Below are 14,728 nucleotides of genomic sequence, written 5' to 3' on the forward strand. Positions count from 1 at the left end.
TATCTGTGAAATGTGGCCCGTAACACATCCATGGCAAACCTGGTGTGAGGAGTCGATGAAATAACACGGGAAGCACCTGGTGTGCGGCAGATGTCAAACAGAACCAACTATTCACTTCGGTAACTGCAACTAGGAGATAGGGTGAGGGGTGAAGCCGAAACTTTGAACGCGGGAAGGTCCACGAAAGGGGCTTTGGAATGTTTCAGAAATGAAAGCATTTAGGACCACATCCCTCATACTCAACGTGAACAGGGGGATGAGAAGGTGACAGACTCCCAGGAGAGTACAGAAGAAGCCATGTCAGCAGGAGATGAAGTTTATTATTACTATTTACTTTATTGAAAAAATTTTTGAATGTTTTTATATATTTTTGAGAGAGAGAGAGAGAGAGAGAGCGAGAGAGCAGGGGAGGGGCAGAGAGAGAGGGAGACACAGAATCTGAAGCAGGCTCCAGGCTCCGAGCTGTCAGCACAGAGCCCGATGTGGGGCTCGAACTCCTGGACTGTGAGATCATGACCTGAGCGGAAGTCAGACGCTTAACCGACTGAGTCCCCCCAGGCTTTATTTTATTTTTTGAGAGGGAGAGAGAGGGCGCAAGTGAGCGAGGGGCAGACAGAGAGAAAGAGAGAGAATCCCAGGAGGGAGAGAGAGAGAGAGAGAGAGAGAGAGAGATGGGGCTGGAGCTCACCCCATATGGGACTGGAGCTCATGAAGTCCCGTGAGATAATGACCTGAGCTGAAATCCAATACTTAATGACTGAGCCACCCAGGCACCCAGAAGATGAAGTTTAAAGACTGAGCCACCCAAGTGCCCAAAAGATGAAGTTTAGAGACTGAGCCACCCAAGCGCCCAGAAGATGAAGTTTAGAGACTGAGCCACCCAAGCGCCCCGAAGATGAAGTTTAGAGACTGAGCCACCCAAGCGCCCAGAAGATGAAGTTTAGAGACTGAGCCACCCAAGCGCCCAGAAGATGAAGTTTAGAGGCAACCGGCTGAGATGTACAGGGTTTCCTTGGGCGGAGCACAAACTCGCAAACTGGAAGGAAGGGAGAGGATGAGGAGGAGGGGGCCTCAGGAAGGAGGAGGAGTTCTATCGCATGAGGGATAGGGCAGCAGGAGCTCAAATAGAGGTTCTCTGCCCCCATCCCCATCCCCGAGCCCAGTCCGAGCTCCCAACCCTCTCCTTTTGGGGTGGGGGCCTCCAGAGTGGAGGGTCACTGCTCAAGCGCCTCCAGGGTCAGTCCTTCCCCCCCATCACTCCTTTGATCCAGTCTAGGTAGTTGAGCACTTTGGTGTAGAAGCCATAGCCCTTGCCGCACCCGACACCCCAGGATACGATGCCCGTGGCCACCCAGTGATGGGCGCGCTCATCCCATACCACATAGACGCCACCACTGTCCCCCTGGCAGACGCTCTGGTGCCTCATCTCATCCCCAGCGCAGAACATGTTGTCCGAAAACACCTCAGACCTCTGCTTCTCTTGGAGCCAGGCCTGGCAGGCCGCCCTTGGGGCGACGGGAAGCCTGGAGTACTTCAGCTCGGTGGTTAACCAGCCCCTCTCCACGCCGAACCCACTGACATAGCCCAACACGCCGCTGTGGTAGAGGGTCTCACTGTCGGGCAGACAGACCGGGAGGAGGCTGGGCCCGAGGGGGACGCTGTGTTGGAGCTCCAGGAGGGCAATGTCCCCGTTGAAGTTGTGGGACTCGTTCTGGCGGTAGTCGGGGTGCACGACCACACGGCGCACAGGGTGACTTCCCAGCCGCAGCATCTCGTCTAGGCTTGTGTGGCCCAGGAAGACATCCACCCTCCGGTTCTTCCAGGGAAAGACGCTGTCCTTGGGATAGATGGTGTGGGCGGCGGTGAGGATCCACCTGTCGCCCAGCAGGGCCCCCCCTCCACGGCCGTAGATACTGGTGAAAGCTTGCCAGGGGAAGTTGCCCAACTTGGCTTTGGAGGAATCGAGGGCCTCCTGGTTCTGGGCGATGGGGGTGAGTGGCCGGCCACAGACTGGAAAAGAAGAGGGGTACGGGTGACATCAGCAGCTGCATCAGGATACATTTGTTGAACGGGGCGCCTGGGTGGCTCAGTGGGTTAAGCCGTCAGACTTCAGCTCAGGTCAGGATCTCACTGCTCGTGAGTTCGAGCCCCACGTTGGGCTCTGTGCTGACAGCTCAGAGCTTGGAGCCTGCTTCAGATTCCATGACTCCCTCTCTCTGCCCCTCCCCTGCTCATGCTCTGTCTCTCTCTGTCTTTCAAAAAATAAATAAACGTTAAAAAAAAAAAAAGATACACTTGTGAAAGACCTGCTTCTGTGAAGTGCTCTCTCTCTTGTCTCCACAGATACTTAAAAAAAAAAATCACTCTTGGGGTGATGAGCATCCCAGTCTTGATTTTGGCTCAGGTTATGATCCCAGAGTCATGGGATTGAGCCCTGTGTCGGGCTCCACGCTCAGTGTGGAACCTGTGTAGGATTCTCTCTCTCCCTCTGCCCCTCTCCCCTGGTCTCTCTCTCTCAAAAAAATATCACTTATTTATTTTACCTTAATAATGGGATTAAAGGGGCGCCTGGGTGGCTCAGTCGGTTAAGCGTCTGACTTCGGCTCAGGTCATGATCTCGCGGTTCGTGAGTTCAAGCCCCGTGTCGGGCTCTGTGCTGACAGCTCAGAGCCTGGAGCCTGTTTCAGATTCTGTGTCTCCCTCTCTCTCTCTGACCCTCCCCCGTTCATGCTCTGTCTCTCTCTGTCTCAAAAATAAATAAACGCTAAAAAAAAAAAATAATAAAAAAATAATGGGATTAAAAATTTTAATTCCAGTGTAATTAATTTCACGTGTACAATATAGTGATCCAACAACTCTACACATTACTCAGTGCTCATCAGGGTGAACTGTACTCTTGATCCCCTTCACTGCTTTCACCCATTCCTCAGCTATTTTTTAAAAAAATTTTAAAAATATAATTTATTGTCAAATTGGTTTCCATACAACACCCAGTGCTTTTCCCAACAAGTCCCTCAGCTATTTTAAAGCCACTTCTCTAGACTCTTGGTGGGGCCAGCCTGAGCACAATCATGCAGCAAGCCGAGGTTGTCCTCAGCGTCTGTTGTCTTTGTTTTCTGTGCCCTTCCTTCATTTTTTTATTTTATTTTTTTCAGTTTTTTTTTGTAATTTTTATTTATTTATTTTCAACATAATACTTAATTATATATATTTTTAATTTACATCCAAATTAGTTAGCATATTCTTCTTTCATTTTTAAAAAAATTTTTATGTTTATTTAGTTTTTGAGAGAGTGCAAGCAGGGGAAGGGGAAAGAGAGAGGGACGCACGGAGTCCGATGCAGGCTCCAGGCTCTGAGCTGTCACAGCACAGAGCCTGATGTGGGACTCCAACTCACAAACTGTGAGATCATGACCTGAACCAAAATCGGATCCTTAACCGACTGAACCAGCCAGGCGTCCCGACCTTCCTTCATTTTTAACATCTTCCACTATTACCGGCCCTCCCACCCACCCCCCAAAACAGTGCTCAGGCTGGCCCGAGAGTCTTCTGAGGGTCAGGAGTGAGACCTGAGAAGTTTGTTCAGACTGGGTTAGAAAGGCAATGCTTTGGACTCAAAAAAGTGGGTTTCAAAAACGGTGAACTTGAACCCTTGTATTTGCTGGTGGGTGTGTAAAATGAGGCAGCCACAGCAGAACACGGTCTGGCAAGTCCTCAAAAAGTTAAACATACAAGTATGATGGGACCTAGCAATTCCACTCACAGGGATAGACCCAAGGGAACAGAAAGCATATGTTTACATAGAAACGTGCCCACGAAGGCTCATAGCAGCACGATCCATAAAGGGCAAAATGTGGAAACAGCCCAAATGTCTTTCATGTGATGCATGGGTGAGCAAAAGGCAGGGTATCCCCACGACAACGGACTCCCATTCAGCCACCAAAAGGAATGGAATCCCGATGCCTGTTCCCACATGGCTGAGCCTTGAAAACGTGATGCTAAGTAAAACAAGCCAGACGCAAAAGGCCACATACTGTAGGATTCCCATTATAGAAAACGTTCAGAACAGGCAAATCCATGGAGACAGAGAGTAGATTAGTGGTTGCCACGGGAGGGGGAAGGGTAGATGGAGGTTCGGGGTTTCCTTTTGGGGTGATGGAAATGTTCTGGAACTAGTGGGAATGGTGGCACGAGCTTGCAAGCGTATTAAAAATGATTGCATTGGAAATTTTTAAACGGTGAAGGTGGTGAATCTTATGTTACATAAATTGTATCTTAATAAAGAGTCTTTAAAAAAAAATGGTGGACTTTCTGGCACTGTGACATCTAGGTAGGGAGATATTTTGGGGACAGAGAGCCTGTCTATGTATGCTTCAAGCAGACCATCCCAAGAGACGGGTTTCCCTTATTTCCACTCTGCGGACCCCTCTTCTCCTGTACTGTCCCACTTGATGAACTTCCTCCCTGCTTTTCTTTTCTCAGTTATCTCTTTTGTTGTTGTCGTTAATTTTGTTTAATGTTTTCTTTATTTTTGAGAGAGAGAGAGAGAGAGAGTCAGAGCGTGAGCCGGGGAGGGGCAGAGAGAGAGGGAGACACAGAATCCGAAGCAGGCTCCAGGCTCTGGGCTGTCAGTACAGATCCTGACGCGGGGCTCGAACCCACGAGCCGTGAGATAAGGACCTGAGCCAAAGTTGAATGCCCAACCGACTGAGCCACACAGCCGCCCCTCCTTTCTCAGTTATCTCTTGATCCTGAAGAAAAAGAGACAAGATCCTTGCCTTTCCTTGTCTGGGCCCTCCTGGTTCCCCTTTCCCCCTGCACTTCTGCCTTTATCTCTCCCTTTCTACCCCAAGGCTTAAACCCCCGTGTCCTGCTCCCACAGGCCCCATGTGCAGCTGAGACTTCTTTGGGAAGTGGCCACCGGAGGGGCGCTGGCAGGTCACTACTCACCAGGTTCACAGCGAGGAAGCTCCTCCCTATCCTGTGTCTCCTTCCAGAGGCCCTGGGTTGTGCAGGGGAGTGCCCCTGAGGAGTGAAAAGACAGGAGGCAAAGAAACAGGCTCAGCCTTGGGAGGTGTGGGTGGCGGGCACCCAGAAGGCCTCAGGCCTCTTGGTGGGAGTGAGGCAAGTAGGAGCCAGTTCCCCAGCAGGTGGGAGCTTACCTGCCGGCACTGCCTGATAGTAGGGCTCCTGGCAGTGGTTCTGGATCTTGGAGGAGTTGTCTTCAGCTATGCTGATGGCCTCAGAGCCCCCACTGGGCCGACTGTGGTTCACCCCTGTAGGAAAACAGTGGTCATAAGGACCTAGAGCTGGCAACCCCGGGACCGATTCTGGCCCACGGCCATATTTTAGTTTGACTTACACAATCTTTTATTTAGAACAACCGAAATGGGGTGCCTGGGTGGCTCAGTCGGTTAAGCGTTCGACTTCGGCTCAGGTCATGATCTTGTGGTTTGTGAGTTCGAGCCCCGTGTCGGACTCTGTGCTGACAGCTCAGAGCCTGGAGCCTGCTTCGGATTCTGTGTCTCTCCCTGTCTGCCCCTCCCGCTCCCCTGATCGTGGTCTATGTGTCTCTCTCAAAAAGAAATGAACATAAAAAATGATAAATTTTGAAAATAACCATGATAAATAGGGTATAGGGAAACAGGTAGTTTCAGACATGGCTAGTCAGTATATATGAGCAAGACTTCTTTGGAGGGAAATTTAGCAATACCAAGATTTAAATTGCAAGCGTTTTTTTTCACCTAACATGTACACTTCTAAGAATTTACCTTCATACACGTGCTCAAGGTGTATAAACAAGGAAGGATACCCTTAGCAGCAATGTTTGTGGCAGCAAAGTATCAGTGGAGGGCTGGTTAAATACATTGCAGGCATCAATCAAAGGAATATTGTGTGGTCATTAAAAAGAATTAGGCAATGCTAACCACATGTACATGGGATGATCTTTAAGACATATTATTGTGTGAAAAATACTACATTTAAGACGTTTCATCAGGCAATCCTTTCCTTCCCTGTAAGAATATGTATAATTGAATGGCATAGATGTCTTTGGAAAGATACCAGGAAGTGGACAACAGGGTTGTTTCTGGACAGGGTAGCCAGGGACTAAGGGCCAGAGATCAGAGGAAGACTTACTTCTTATATTATTACCGTATTACATTAGTTTTATTCACCATATTATGTTATTTAAAAAAATTACCATGTGCTAGCATTATCTTTCCAAAAAAATCTGAGTTACCATTTGAAAATCTAGAATGTCACTTAAAAATCTGGAATTTTGGGGGTAGCTGGGTGACTCAGTCGGTTAAGCGTCCGACTTTGGCTCAGGTCACGACCTCACAATTTGTGAGTTTGAGCCCCACGTCAGGCTCTGTGCTGACAGCTCGGAGCCTGGAGCCTGCTTCAGATTCTGTGTCTCCTCCTCTCTCTGCCCCTCCCATGCTCATGCTCTGTCTCTCTCTGTCTCTCCATAATAAATAAACATTTTTTAAAAATTTGGAATTTTTGGCTTCATTTGAAGGATGAGATGATCTGTATGCATTTGACCTAGAAGTCTGCATGGAAAGAAGTGCTGGAACCGAGCAGCGGCTGCTCTTTGAATTGGGGCACAGGTGGGGCCGGGAGGGATCACTGGTCCCTGCCTCAGTAGTCACTCAAGCTTCCACCTGTCACTTCAGGATACTAAGGGCCATGGCTGTGGGCAGAGGCTGCACCCCTGGGACAGACACTCACCCACAGCTTGGTAGAGGGCCAGGAAGCCCCTGTGGAGGCCAGTAGTCCTGTCCTGAGAGGAGGCGGGTGCTCGGAAAGTCAGCCGCAATCGATTCCCTGGGGACACAAACTCCCTCTGACCAGGGGGGCTGCCCAGCGGGGAGCCCTGCTGCCCACAGAACCGGTTCGGATCCATCCCACTGGCTGTGATCTGGAAGGGGAGGGTGGGCAGGCAGGTGTGGGGTGAATCTGCACCACAGGGTCACGTCCTGGGTGTAGATTCTAGAAGGTCTGCCCACCTCTGGGGCCCAGAAGCTGTCCCTCGGGGAGATTTCCTCAAGTAGCTTTCTGTTGCATTACTGACGCCCAGGTTTCTTTCATCCATGACCAGATACCTCGCACATTTCTTTCACCTACCATAATTACCTCAAAGCCCACCATAGTTACCTCCTTTCAAGAAGCTCCTTGGGAACCCCAGGGTTTCTCCAAACAGTCCACTGGATTCTCAATTCTAAGAAGGCAGGAATTACATCTATTTTGCTCACCACTGACTCTCTGACGCTCCACATGGTACATAAAGCGCCACAGCCTTGAATCAACAAATATACAGACGTAAGTCCTTCCCATCCAGCCTCCTCCACTCCCATCACCTTCCAGTTCGGGTAACTTCCTAGGACCAACGTCTGTGAGGCAAAGACCCTTTGCAAAGACTGAGCCCCTTGGGTTCCTCGCTTTCCTGTTCTTCTTCTTTTGGAATGTTCCTCCACCTATACTCCATAAACTTAACTGTGGCCACTGACACGGTGTGAAATCTATGGACACGGTGTGTGTACATTGGCTATTGTTGCTTAATATGTTCTTTGAGCAGGCTGTCTCTGTTTCTGTCCCTTCTGGCTGCCTCCCCCCGGCTCAAATCCCTTCCTGTGGGTTCCCCAATCCAAGGAAGGGCACCTTGGAAGGAGTCCCCCTGGCCCATGCTTCGTGCCTAATCTCTGTTCTGGGCGCACCGCTCACTGGTCAGCTCATTTGATTTCTGAACCTTCATGTTGGCACACATACTCTGGGTTCTTGCTAGCTCTCTGTTTCCTCATTCTCTCTGAATCTCGAATTCCCTTAAGACCCCATCCAGCCTGTCTCTTCATGGTCACAGCAGCGGGTGGAAGTTGGCACAAAGAAAAGTTTTGTCCCAATGCTTTTGCTTCCTTAGAACATCAACAAAACTAATCTCCCTATTTCAGAGACCTACCTCTTGGGGAAGAAGCATTTTACCCTAGAAAATGGTCCTTTACTGATATACTTTGTTGTTAAATGCTCTAGTTTTCTTCTTCCCCTTCCTTACGAGCTGTTGGTTAACTAAAGTCACTTAAGAGTCTAACTAGCAACGTAGAATGACCCGGCTGAGAGTCATCAGACTTGTGTTAAATTCCAGACTTTGCTCCAACTCCCCGTGTGACATGGCGGGGGTGGGGTGGGTGGGTGGGTTTCTTAACTACCCCAGCTCTCAGTTTCCTCCTATAAAGCAAGACCTCATATAAAATGGCCTGTAAGGCCTCTTCTAGCCAGGACAACATCACGCCCTATGATAGCTGTCCAGCATCTGCACACGGAGCCACCTGCTCATTCAAAATTCATTTTGTTGTGTGTTCTACAGAGGCTTGGGTTCCACTCATTCTTTCGTTTAGTCCTTTATTTATTTTTTTAAGTTTATTTATTTACTTTGAGAGAGAGAACATGAGCTGGGGAGGGACAGAGAGAGGAAGAGAGAGAGAATCCCAACCAGGCTCCACGCTGACAGCATGGAGCCCGATGCGGGACTCAATCTCATGAACCATGAGATCATGACCTGAGCTGAAATCAAGAGTTGGACGCTCAACCAACTGAGCCACCCAGGCGCCCCTCATTTATTCCTTTAATAAAGAGTTATTGGCTATGTTCTATGTGCTAGGCAATAGAACACCGTGCTAGGTGTTGGGGGGGGGGGTATAGATACAAACACACAGTTCTGCTACCGAGGAGCCCACAGGCTCGCTGAGTACACCGACAAGTAAAAACGGAACTGAACTACAGGGTGTTGAATTCTGCATTTGAGGTGTCTGTGTGCTTTGCTCCGGATGCAGAGAGGAGGGAAGAGTCCTATTCCTGAGCTTAAAGTCCCTCATTGACAAGGGAAGAGTCAGGCCAAGATCACAACTGTCCGTGACCGAGAAGAGCGGGGCTCACGGTAGGTGCTCAACGGACAAAGGCTGAATTGAAGGAAGTATAGTCCCGACTGCCAGTTAAATCTGAAGCACTACACACACGCATTTATCTCCTCTCCCACCTCAAATCCCACCAACATGACAGCAAAGGGATAAAATGGTATTACGCGAGCAAGGACAAAAAAGAGAGAGGACAACGTGACAGCAGATGAGAGCTGTCCACACTTTGGAAGATAGAATGGAGATGGACCATGGCAATGAGTCTGCAAGGATAGAAGCCAACACAGAGCGGGCAGATTCTCATCACACAACCCAGGGAGGTTCCAGAAACTGGGGTAACCAGGAGCCCCTGAGGATGAGGACGAAGGAAGGGCTGATGGAAAGCCTACGCGGGGAGACCTCAGAACTCTGGATCCCTTTGCCCACGCTGTGCATCTGGGCAACTCTTCTGGCTCATCCTGGCAGATGACCTGAGCATGAGCCAGACAGCCTGGACTTGGGGTCTGCCAGCACACTTGACGGAGGAGGTGAAAACCACGACTGAGAGCAGAGGGATTAGGTGGAAATCCACGTGTCAAACAATGAGATTCCCTTCTCTGCTTGTTTGCCAGAATGTCAGCAACCCTGAGCAGGAGGCCAGAGGATTCTGATCTGAGGTCGGCTGTCCCCAAGGAAAGTACTTCTGCGAGCTAATATCTGGGAGGCGCCCAATAGCACAAATAGGTCACCGTGTTGATAACTCTATTTCCGAACCTGTCACTGCACAAATTTTAGCTACCCACACAGAGAATCCAGTGTCAGCCAAGTATTTCACCCTTAAATATGAATGGACAGCCAAGGATTATCAGACATTATAGGATGGTTTCTAACACAAAAAACAGAGACCAAAACAAATGAACAATAAAAGAGAACTTGGGTGAAGCAGAGATAATACAAGGAACAGAAGAAACATTTAAAAATAATCCCTGTAGAGGGAAAGGAGTAGATATTGCCTCAATGAGACAAGAATAGTATTCTATAAAAAGCACATTTTGAAGAATGAGCTTTTAGACGTGAAAAAATATGTTAGCAGAAAAAAATTAATTAATATGTTATTTAAAATGAGGAAATCTCCCAGAAAGTGGAACAAAAAGAAAAAGAGACGGAAAACAGAACAGAATGGATTAACAAAACGAGAAAATCAGTCCAGAATCTACAACAACTTAATCACAGGAGTTCCAGAAAGAGAAAATACAGAAAGCAGACATCTGGAACTTATTTAACAAATAATATGTGACTGGTGGGTGGGGAGATAGGTGATGGGGGTTAAGGAGGGCACTTGTTGTGATGAGCACAGGGTGTTGTATGTTGAGTGTTGAATCACTATATTGTACACCTGAAACTAATATTACACTGCATGTTGACTAACTGGAATTTAAGTAAAAACTTTAAAAAATGATGAAGTGATGGAGAAGAAAAGTACAGCATAAGGAATGTAATCAATAATCAATAATATTATAATAACATTGTATGGTGACAGATGGTGACTACACTTATTGGGGTAAGCACCAAGCAATGTATAGAATTGTGTATTCAATATTTTGTACAATTGAAACTAAGATAACATTGTATGACAACTATACTTCAGTAAAAAAAAAAAAAAAAAAAAAAATACAAGAACATTCCCAGAATTGAAGGATTAGATTTGAAAAGTCTCCACATTAGAGGGCGCCTGGGTAGCTCAGACAGTTAAACATCTGACTTCAGTTCAGGTCATGATCTCATGGTTTGTGAGTTCGAGCCCCACATCGGGCTGTGCGCTGACAGCTCAGAGACTGGAGACTGCTTTGGATTCTGTCTCCCTTTTCTCTGCCCCTCCCCCATTCATACTCTGTCTCTGCCTCTCTCTCAAAAATAAATAAACATTTAAAAAGGAAAAAAAAGTCCCTACATTAGGGGTGTCTGGGTGGCTCAGTCGGTTAAGTGATTGACTCTTGATTTTGGCTCAGGTCATGAACTCATGGTTGTGAGATTGAGTCGTGCATTGGGCTCCATGGTGGGTTCCATGCTGGGCATGAAGCCTGCTTAAGGTTCTCTCTGTCCCTCTGCCCTTTCCCGCCACCCCTGAAACTAACTAAATAAATAAAGTGAACAAACACAAATAAAAATAACAAAAAGTCTCTAGGTTAAAAAAAATCTGTACAATGAGTAGAAAAAGACTCATATCAAGGCTCATCAGAATGAAAATTTAGAAAATTGGCAATAAGGAAAATGTTCCAAAAGTTCTGGAGAGAAAGAACTAAGGACCAGGAATCATAATTGTACCAGCCTAACAACACTAGAGCAAGTAGACAGTATCATCCAAATTCTGAGGGGAAATGACTTCCAACCCAGCAAGCAACCCAAATCAATTGTCCATCAATGGTGAGGGTAGAGCTGGGACATTCAGGGTATGTACGATCCTTTACAAGTTATTTTCTCTTGCTCTTTCTGGAGCAGAATGTTCTCCCCCCAAATGGGGTACTATACCAAGAAGAGAATGATACAGGATTCAGTTCCAACACAGGACACATAAAGGAAATGCCCAGAAGGAAGGGTAGGGAACTCCCAGAATGCCTGAGGCTCTAGACAGCAGGGGACTCAGACTGAGGAGATAAATCACCAAGAGCTCTTCAGGGGTATGTCACCAGTACAAAGGAGGACTAGAGATTGAGATGTGTGGTTGATTGTGTCGATTATATAGAGAGGATATTTACTGTCCTGGCTAAGAGTCTGGGGAGATTAGTTACAGACAGAACTAAACAAACTAAAAATCAAATCAAAAACAAACAGAAAACCCCTAAAATTCCATGTGGTTACCGACTCCTGGGAGACCCAAAAGTTGGAGAAACAAGGACATAGAATTATGGTACACCATATGCTCAGAAGTGAATATTTTAATTGTTTTAATGTTTTCTTTATTTTTGAGAGAGAGAGAGAGAGAGAGAGAGAGAGAGTTAGAGCGGGAGCAGGGGAGGGGCAGAGAGAGAGGGAGACACAGAATCTGAAGCAGGCTCCAGGCTCTGAGATGTCAGCACAGAGCCCTACGTGGGGCTCAAACTCATGAACTATGAGATCATGACCTGAGCTGAAGTCGGATGCTTAACCGACTGAGCCACCCAGGCACCCCTGAAGTGAATGTTTTAAAGTCAAGAGAATGCAAATAATGAGTAGAGAGTTAACTAGAAATGCTAATGGTGGTTGACAGGGATGACGGGGGTGGGGACATGTGGAAGGTCTAAGAGAGGTAAATAGAGTCCTCATCTTCTATAGTTAGATATTAAGTGATCAGATGCAAAAAAGTAACATAATAAGCATGCTATTTATACATATGGGCGTAAATGCCAGACGGAGCAGCTACATGAACTGTAGGTGCTTCCTCGGGAGGGGCAGTGGGGCTGGGAAGAAGGCTGGAGACGCTGTTTTCCTGATAAGCCTTGGACTACACTCATTTTTAAAAAGAACTATGTGCACGGTATTATTTCGATAGGAATAAAATTTAACCCAAGAGACAAGATAAGGAGCCGTTTCTAGAGTGTTCTTATTCTGCAACTTGTATAGTCACCTGGTCTTTTGTGATTATTTACGCCCAGCCTCCTGATCTGACAGAGCCTGCACTCCACCAATACTTGATGGATCTTTAACGACTGATATGCGAGTCCCTGCTCTTTTACTCCAGGGTTTGGCGGTACTTGTGTGTCCCTCTGCACGTCTTCCAAAGGCAGGGAAGTCTTTTTTGCTCTTTTGCTCTGTGGGGCCCACACGGTAACGCGGGCAGGGACAGGGCCGCTGGTTGAAGGCTGTGCCCTGGGGCAGATCCTGGCCTCCCAGGTAAGCTGCCTGAGCCCCTGACTTGGACTCTTCAGCCATCTTTTGCCATTCAGGGCACAGCCACACCCCCCTGCCTCTGGGCTCCAGGCCAGGAGCCTTCCTCCCCAGAGTCCCTCCAGGACCCCCACCACAGCTCACTGTGACAGAGTCCTGCCCGCAGTCCTGGGACGGCTCCAGGTCAAAGTCCTGGAAGACAAGTCTCACGGCGAAGCCCTCTGGAGCCTCGATATCACTGCTGCTCTCTTGGCCTTTGACATATGGCTCTGGATACCCGGGGGATGTCAGCTGCTGGGGTAGCTGCTGGGCCAAGAGCACGGAGCCCTGTGTGGGGCAAGCCTGGAGGACTCCCCAGAGGAGTAGCCACCACCTGTGCGTGGGTGAGAGCAACATGTGGCCACAGAGCTGTGGCCTTAGTCCTTGGGGCCCCGGCACCTGCTGGTCACTCCCTCATTGTCCCTCCTCACCCTGAGCCTCCTAGCCAGCCTGAGCTTGGACTGTGAGTTTTCCACCATTGCTCATCTCCCTAGCGAGTCTCAATCAAAGTAGGGGGCTGCTCCCTGATTCAGCAAATTTCAACCCCCCCCCCCCCCCCCCCCCCCCCCCCGGGATCTGAGGGAGCAATGGTGGTAGGAGGGAGGGACATTTTAATATGTTAGTTTCCTGGCTCGGATAGGAAGGCTGGGGAAGGCTGCTAGAGGCTACAGGCAAATTCCAGCTCCCTGGGCATTAATTGGCTGTGTGTGTGTGTGCGTGTGTGCGTGTGTGTGTCTGTGTGTGTGTCTGTGTGTGTCCCTGGGTCTGCCTCCCCCTCCCCCACCCCAGGGTCACTTCCCTTTCTTCCAGGCCTCTTCAAGGGCACACTCACATCTTGCCTTGGCAGCTTGTGGAGTGGGGGCTTCTCCAGAGGTAATTTCCCCACTCTGAGACCAGGCATCTGGAACTGGACATCTGGGAGGCTTGGCCCACGCCGGGGAACAGGAGGTGGGGCTGGGGAAGGCCTTGTGGGGGAGGAGGGAGAAGTTACTGGAAATGAGTTAAGTAATTCGCCGCAGTTCTTTTTTCAATTCTCTGAGTTGCGCGCCACCTGCTGTCTGATTCAGGAATAGTTTGCCCACCACGATTTAGAGGAAAGACCTCTCCAAAACCACATTTGCCCTCAGAAGACATCGGGGGCTGGGGAAGGCGCTGACTCTTGACTCTTGTGTACTACTTAAAACTAATTTTTGCCTCATGCATGTATCACACGGTAGGGTGGCTCCCTGTGAGTTAAGGCTGTCACCTTTAATGGCCATATGTCTCCCTCCCTGATTTTTCCACTCATTTATGTTACCAGACGGCGTCTTGTAGAAATGAAAGTTTGTGGCCCATGAACTGGAGCTACTCCTTCCTCCTCTCTCCTCATCCAGGATGGGTGGGGGCACTTGCTGAGGTTGTCTTTTGAATTCTGCCCACAACCCCTGGGAGCTGCTTGTCCAGTGGGGTCATGCTGGGGCAGGTCTGGGGTCAGGCCCAGACTCATGCTTCTTTCGACAGATGCCAGAGGCCATGGCTGGGGGCAGAGGCCGCCCTCCCTGCACCTCCAGGAGGGACACTCACCCATGGCTTAGTAGGGGGCAGGAAGCCCTTGCGGAGGCCAATGTTCCTGTCCTCAAAAGAGGCAGGTATGTGGACGGCCAGTATGCGGAGGACACAACTCCCTCTGACCAGGGAGGGCTGCCCAGTGGAGAGCCCTGCCACCCTCAAAACCAGCCCAGAGCAGCCCTGCTGTGATCCCAAAGCGGAGGGGTCGGGGTGGGGGGGACAGGCAGATGTGGGGTGAATCTGCAGCACCGGCACAGGGTCCCGTGCTGGGCGTGGACTCCAGCCCCGTGGAGGGCACACCTCTGTGTGTGTGTGCCCCGTCTAGGCACGTCCACACACCTCTGGGGCTCAGAGTTATAACACATGATGGTTCTGTCAAATAGTTG

At 49.0% G+C, this 14,728-nt stretch overlaps 1 protein-coding gene across 2 annotated transcripts; it reads right to left on the bottom strand.

The window, feature by feature from the left end:
• Positions 1 to 542: 542 nt before the first annotated feature.
• C1RL (complement C1r subcomponent like) lies at positions 543 to 13,786 on the bottom strand. Of its 2 annotated transcripts, XM_060658516.3 has the most exons (6): positions 13,627 to 13,785; positions 12,900 to 13,128; positions 6,736 to 6,925; positions 5,163 to 5,276; positions 4,951 to 5,025; positions 543 to 2,010 (listed from the first exon to the last, which is right to left on the bottom strand). In XM_060658516.3, exons 1-6 carry the CDS (start codon positions 13,707 to 13,709, stop codon positions 1,238 to 1,240), a joined length of 1,464 nt encoding a protein of 487 aa, XP_060514499.3. In that variant the 5' UTR covers positions 13,710 to 13,785; the 3' UTR covers positions 543 to 1,237. The 2 variants fall into 2 exon arrangements, with proteins under 2 accessions (XP_060514499.3, XP_060514500.3); XM_060658517.3 differs by lacking the exon at positions 6,736 to 6,925 and having other exon boundaries at positions 12,890 to 13,128; positions 13,627 to 13,786.
• Between the last annotated feature and the right edge of the window lie 942 nt (positions 13,787 to 14,728).

The sequence above is a fragment of the Panthera onca genome, chromosome B4 (genome assembly GCF_046562875.1).
Source record: "Panthera onca isolate mPanOnc1 chromosome B4, mPanOnc1 haplotype 2, whole genome shotgun sequence".
Taxonomy (NCBI): Eukaryota; Metazoa; Chordata; class Mammalia; order Carnivora; family Felidae; genus Panthera; species Panthera onca.

What these genes read in the sequence shown, in the direction of transcription:
- C1RL (XM_060658516.3), bottom strand. Translation starts at nt 13,709, where the DNA reads ATGTCCAGTTCCAGATGCCTGGTCTCAGAGTGGGGAAATTACCTCTGG. An exon ending in ACAAGCTGCCAAGGCAAGAT is followed by an intron (nt 13,129 to 13,626) that starts GTGAGTGTGCCC and finishes ACCCACGCACAG; the next exon opens with GTGGTGGCTACTCCTCTGGG. An exon ending in GCGGGCAGGACTCTGTCACA is followed by an intron (nt 6,926 to 12,899) that starts GTGAGCTGTGGT and finishes CTCCCCTTCCAG; the next exon opens with ATCACAGCCAGTGGGATGGA.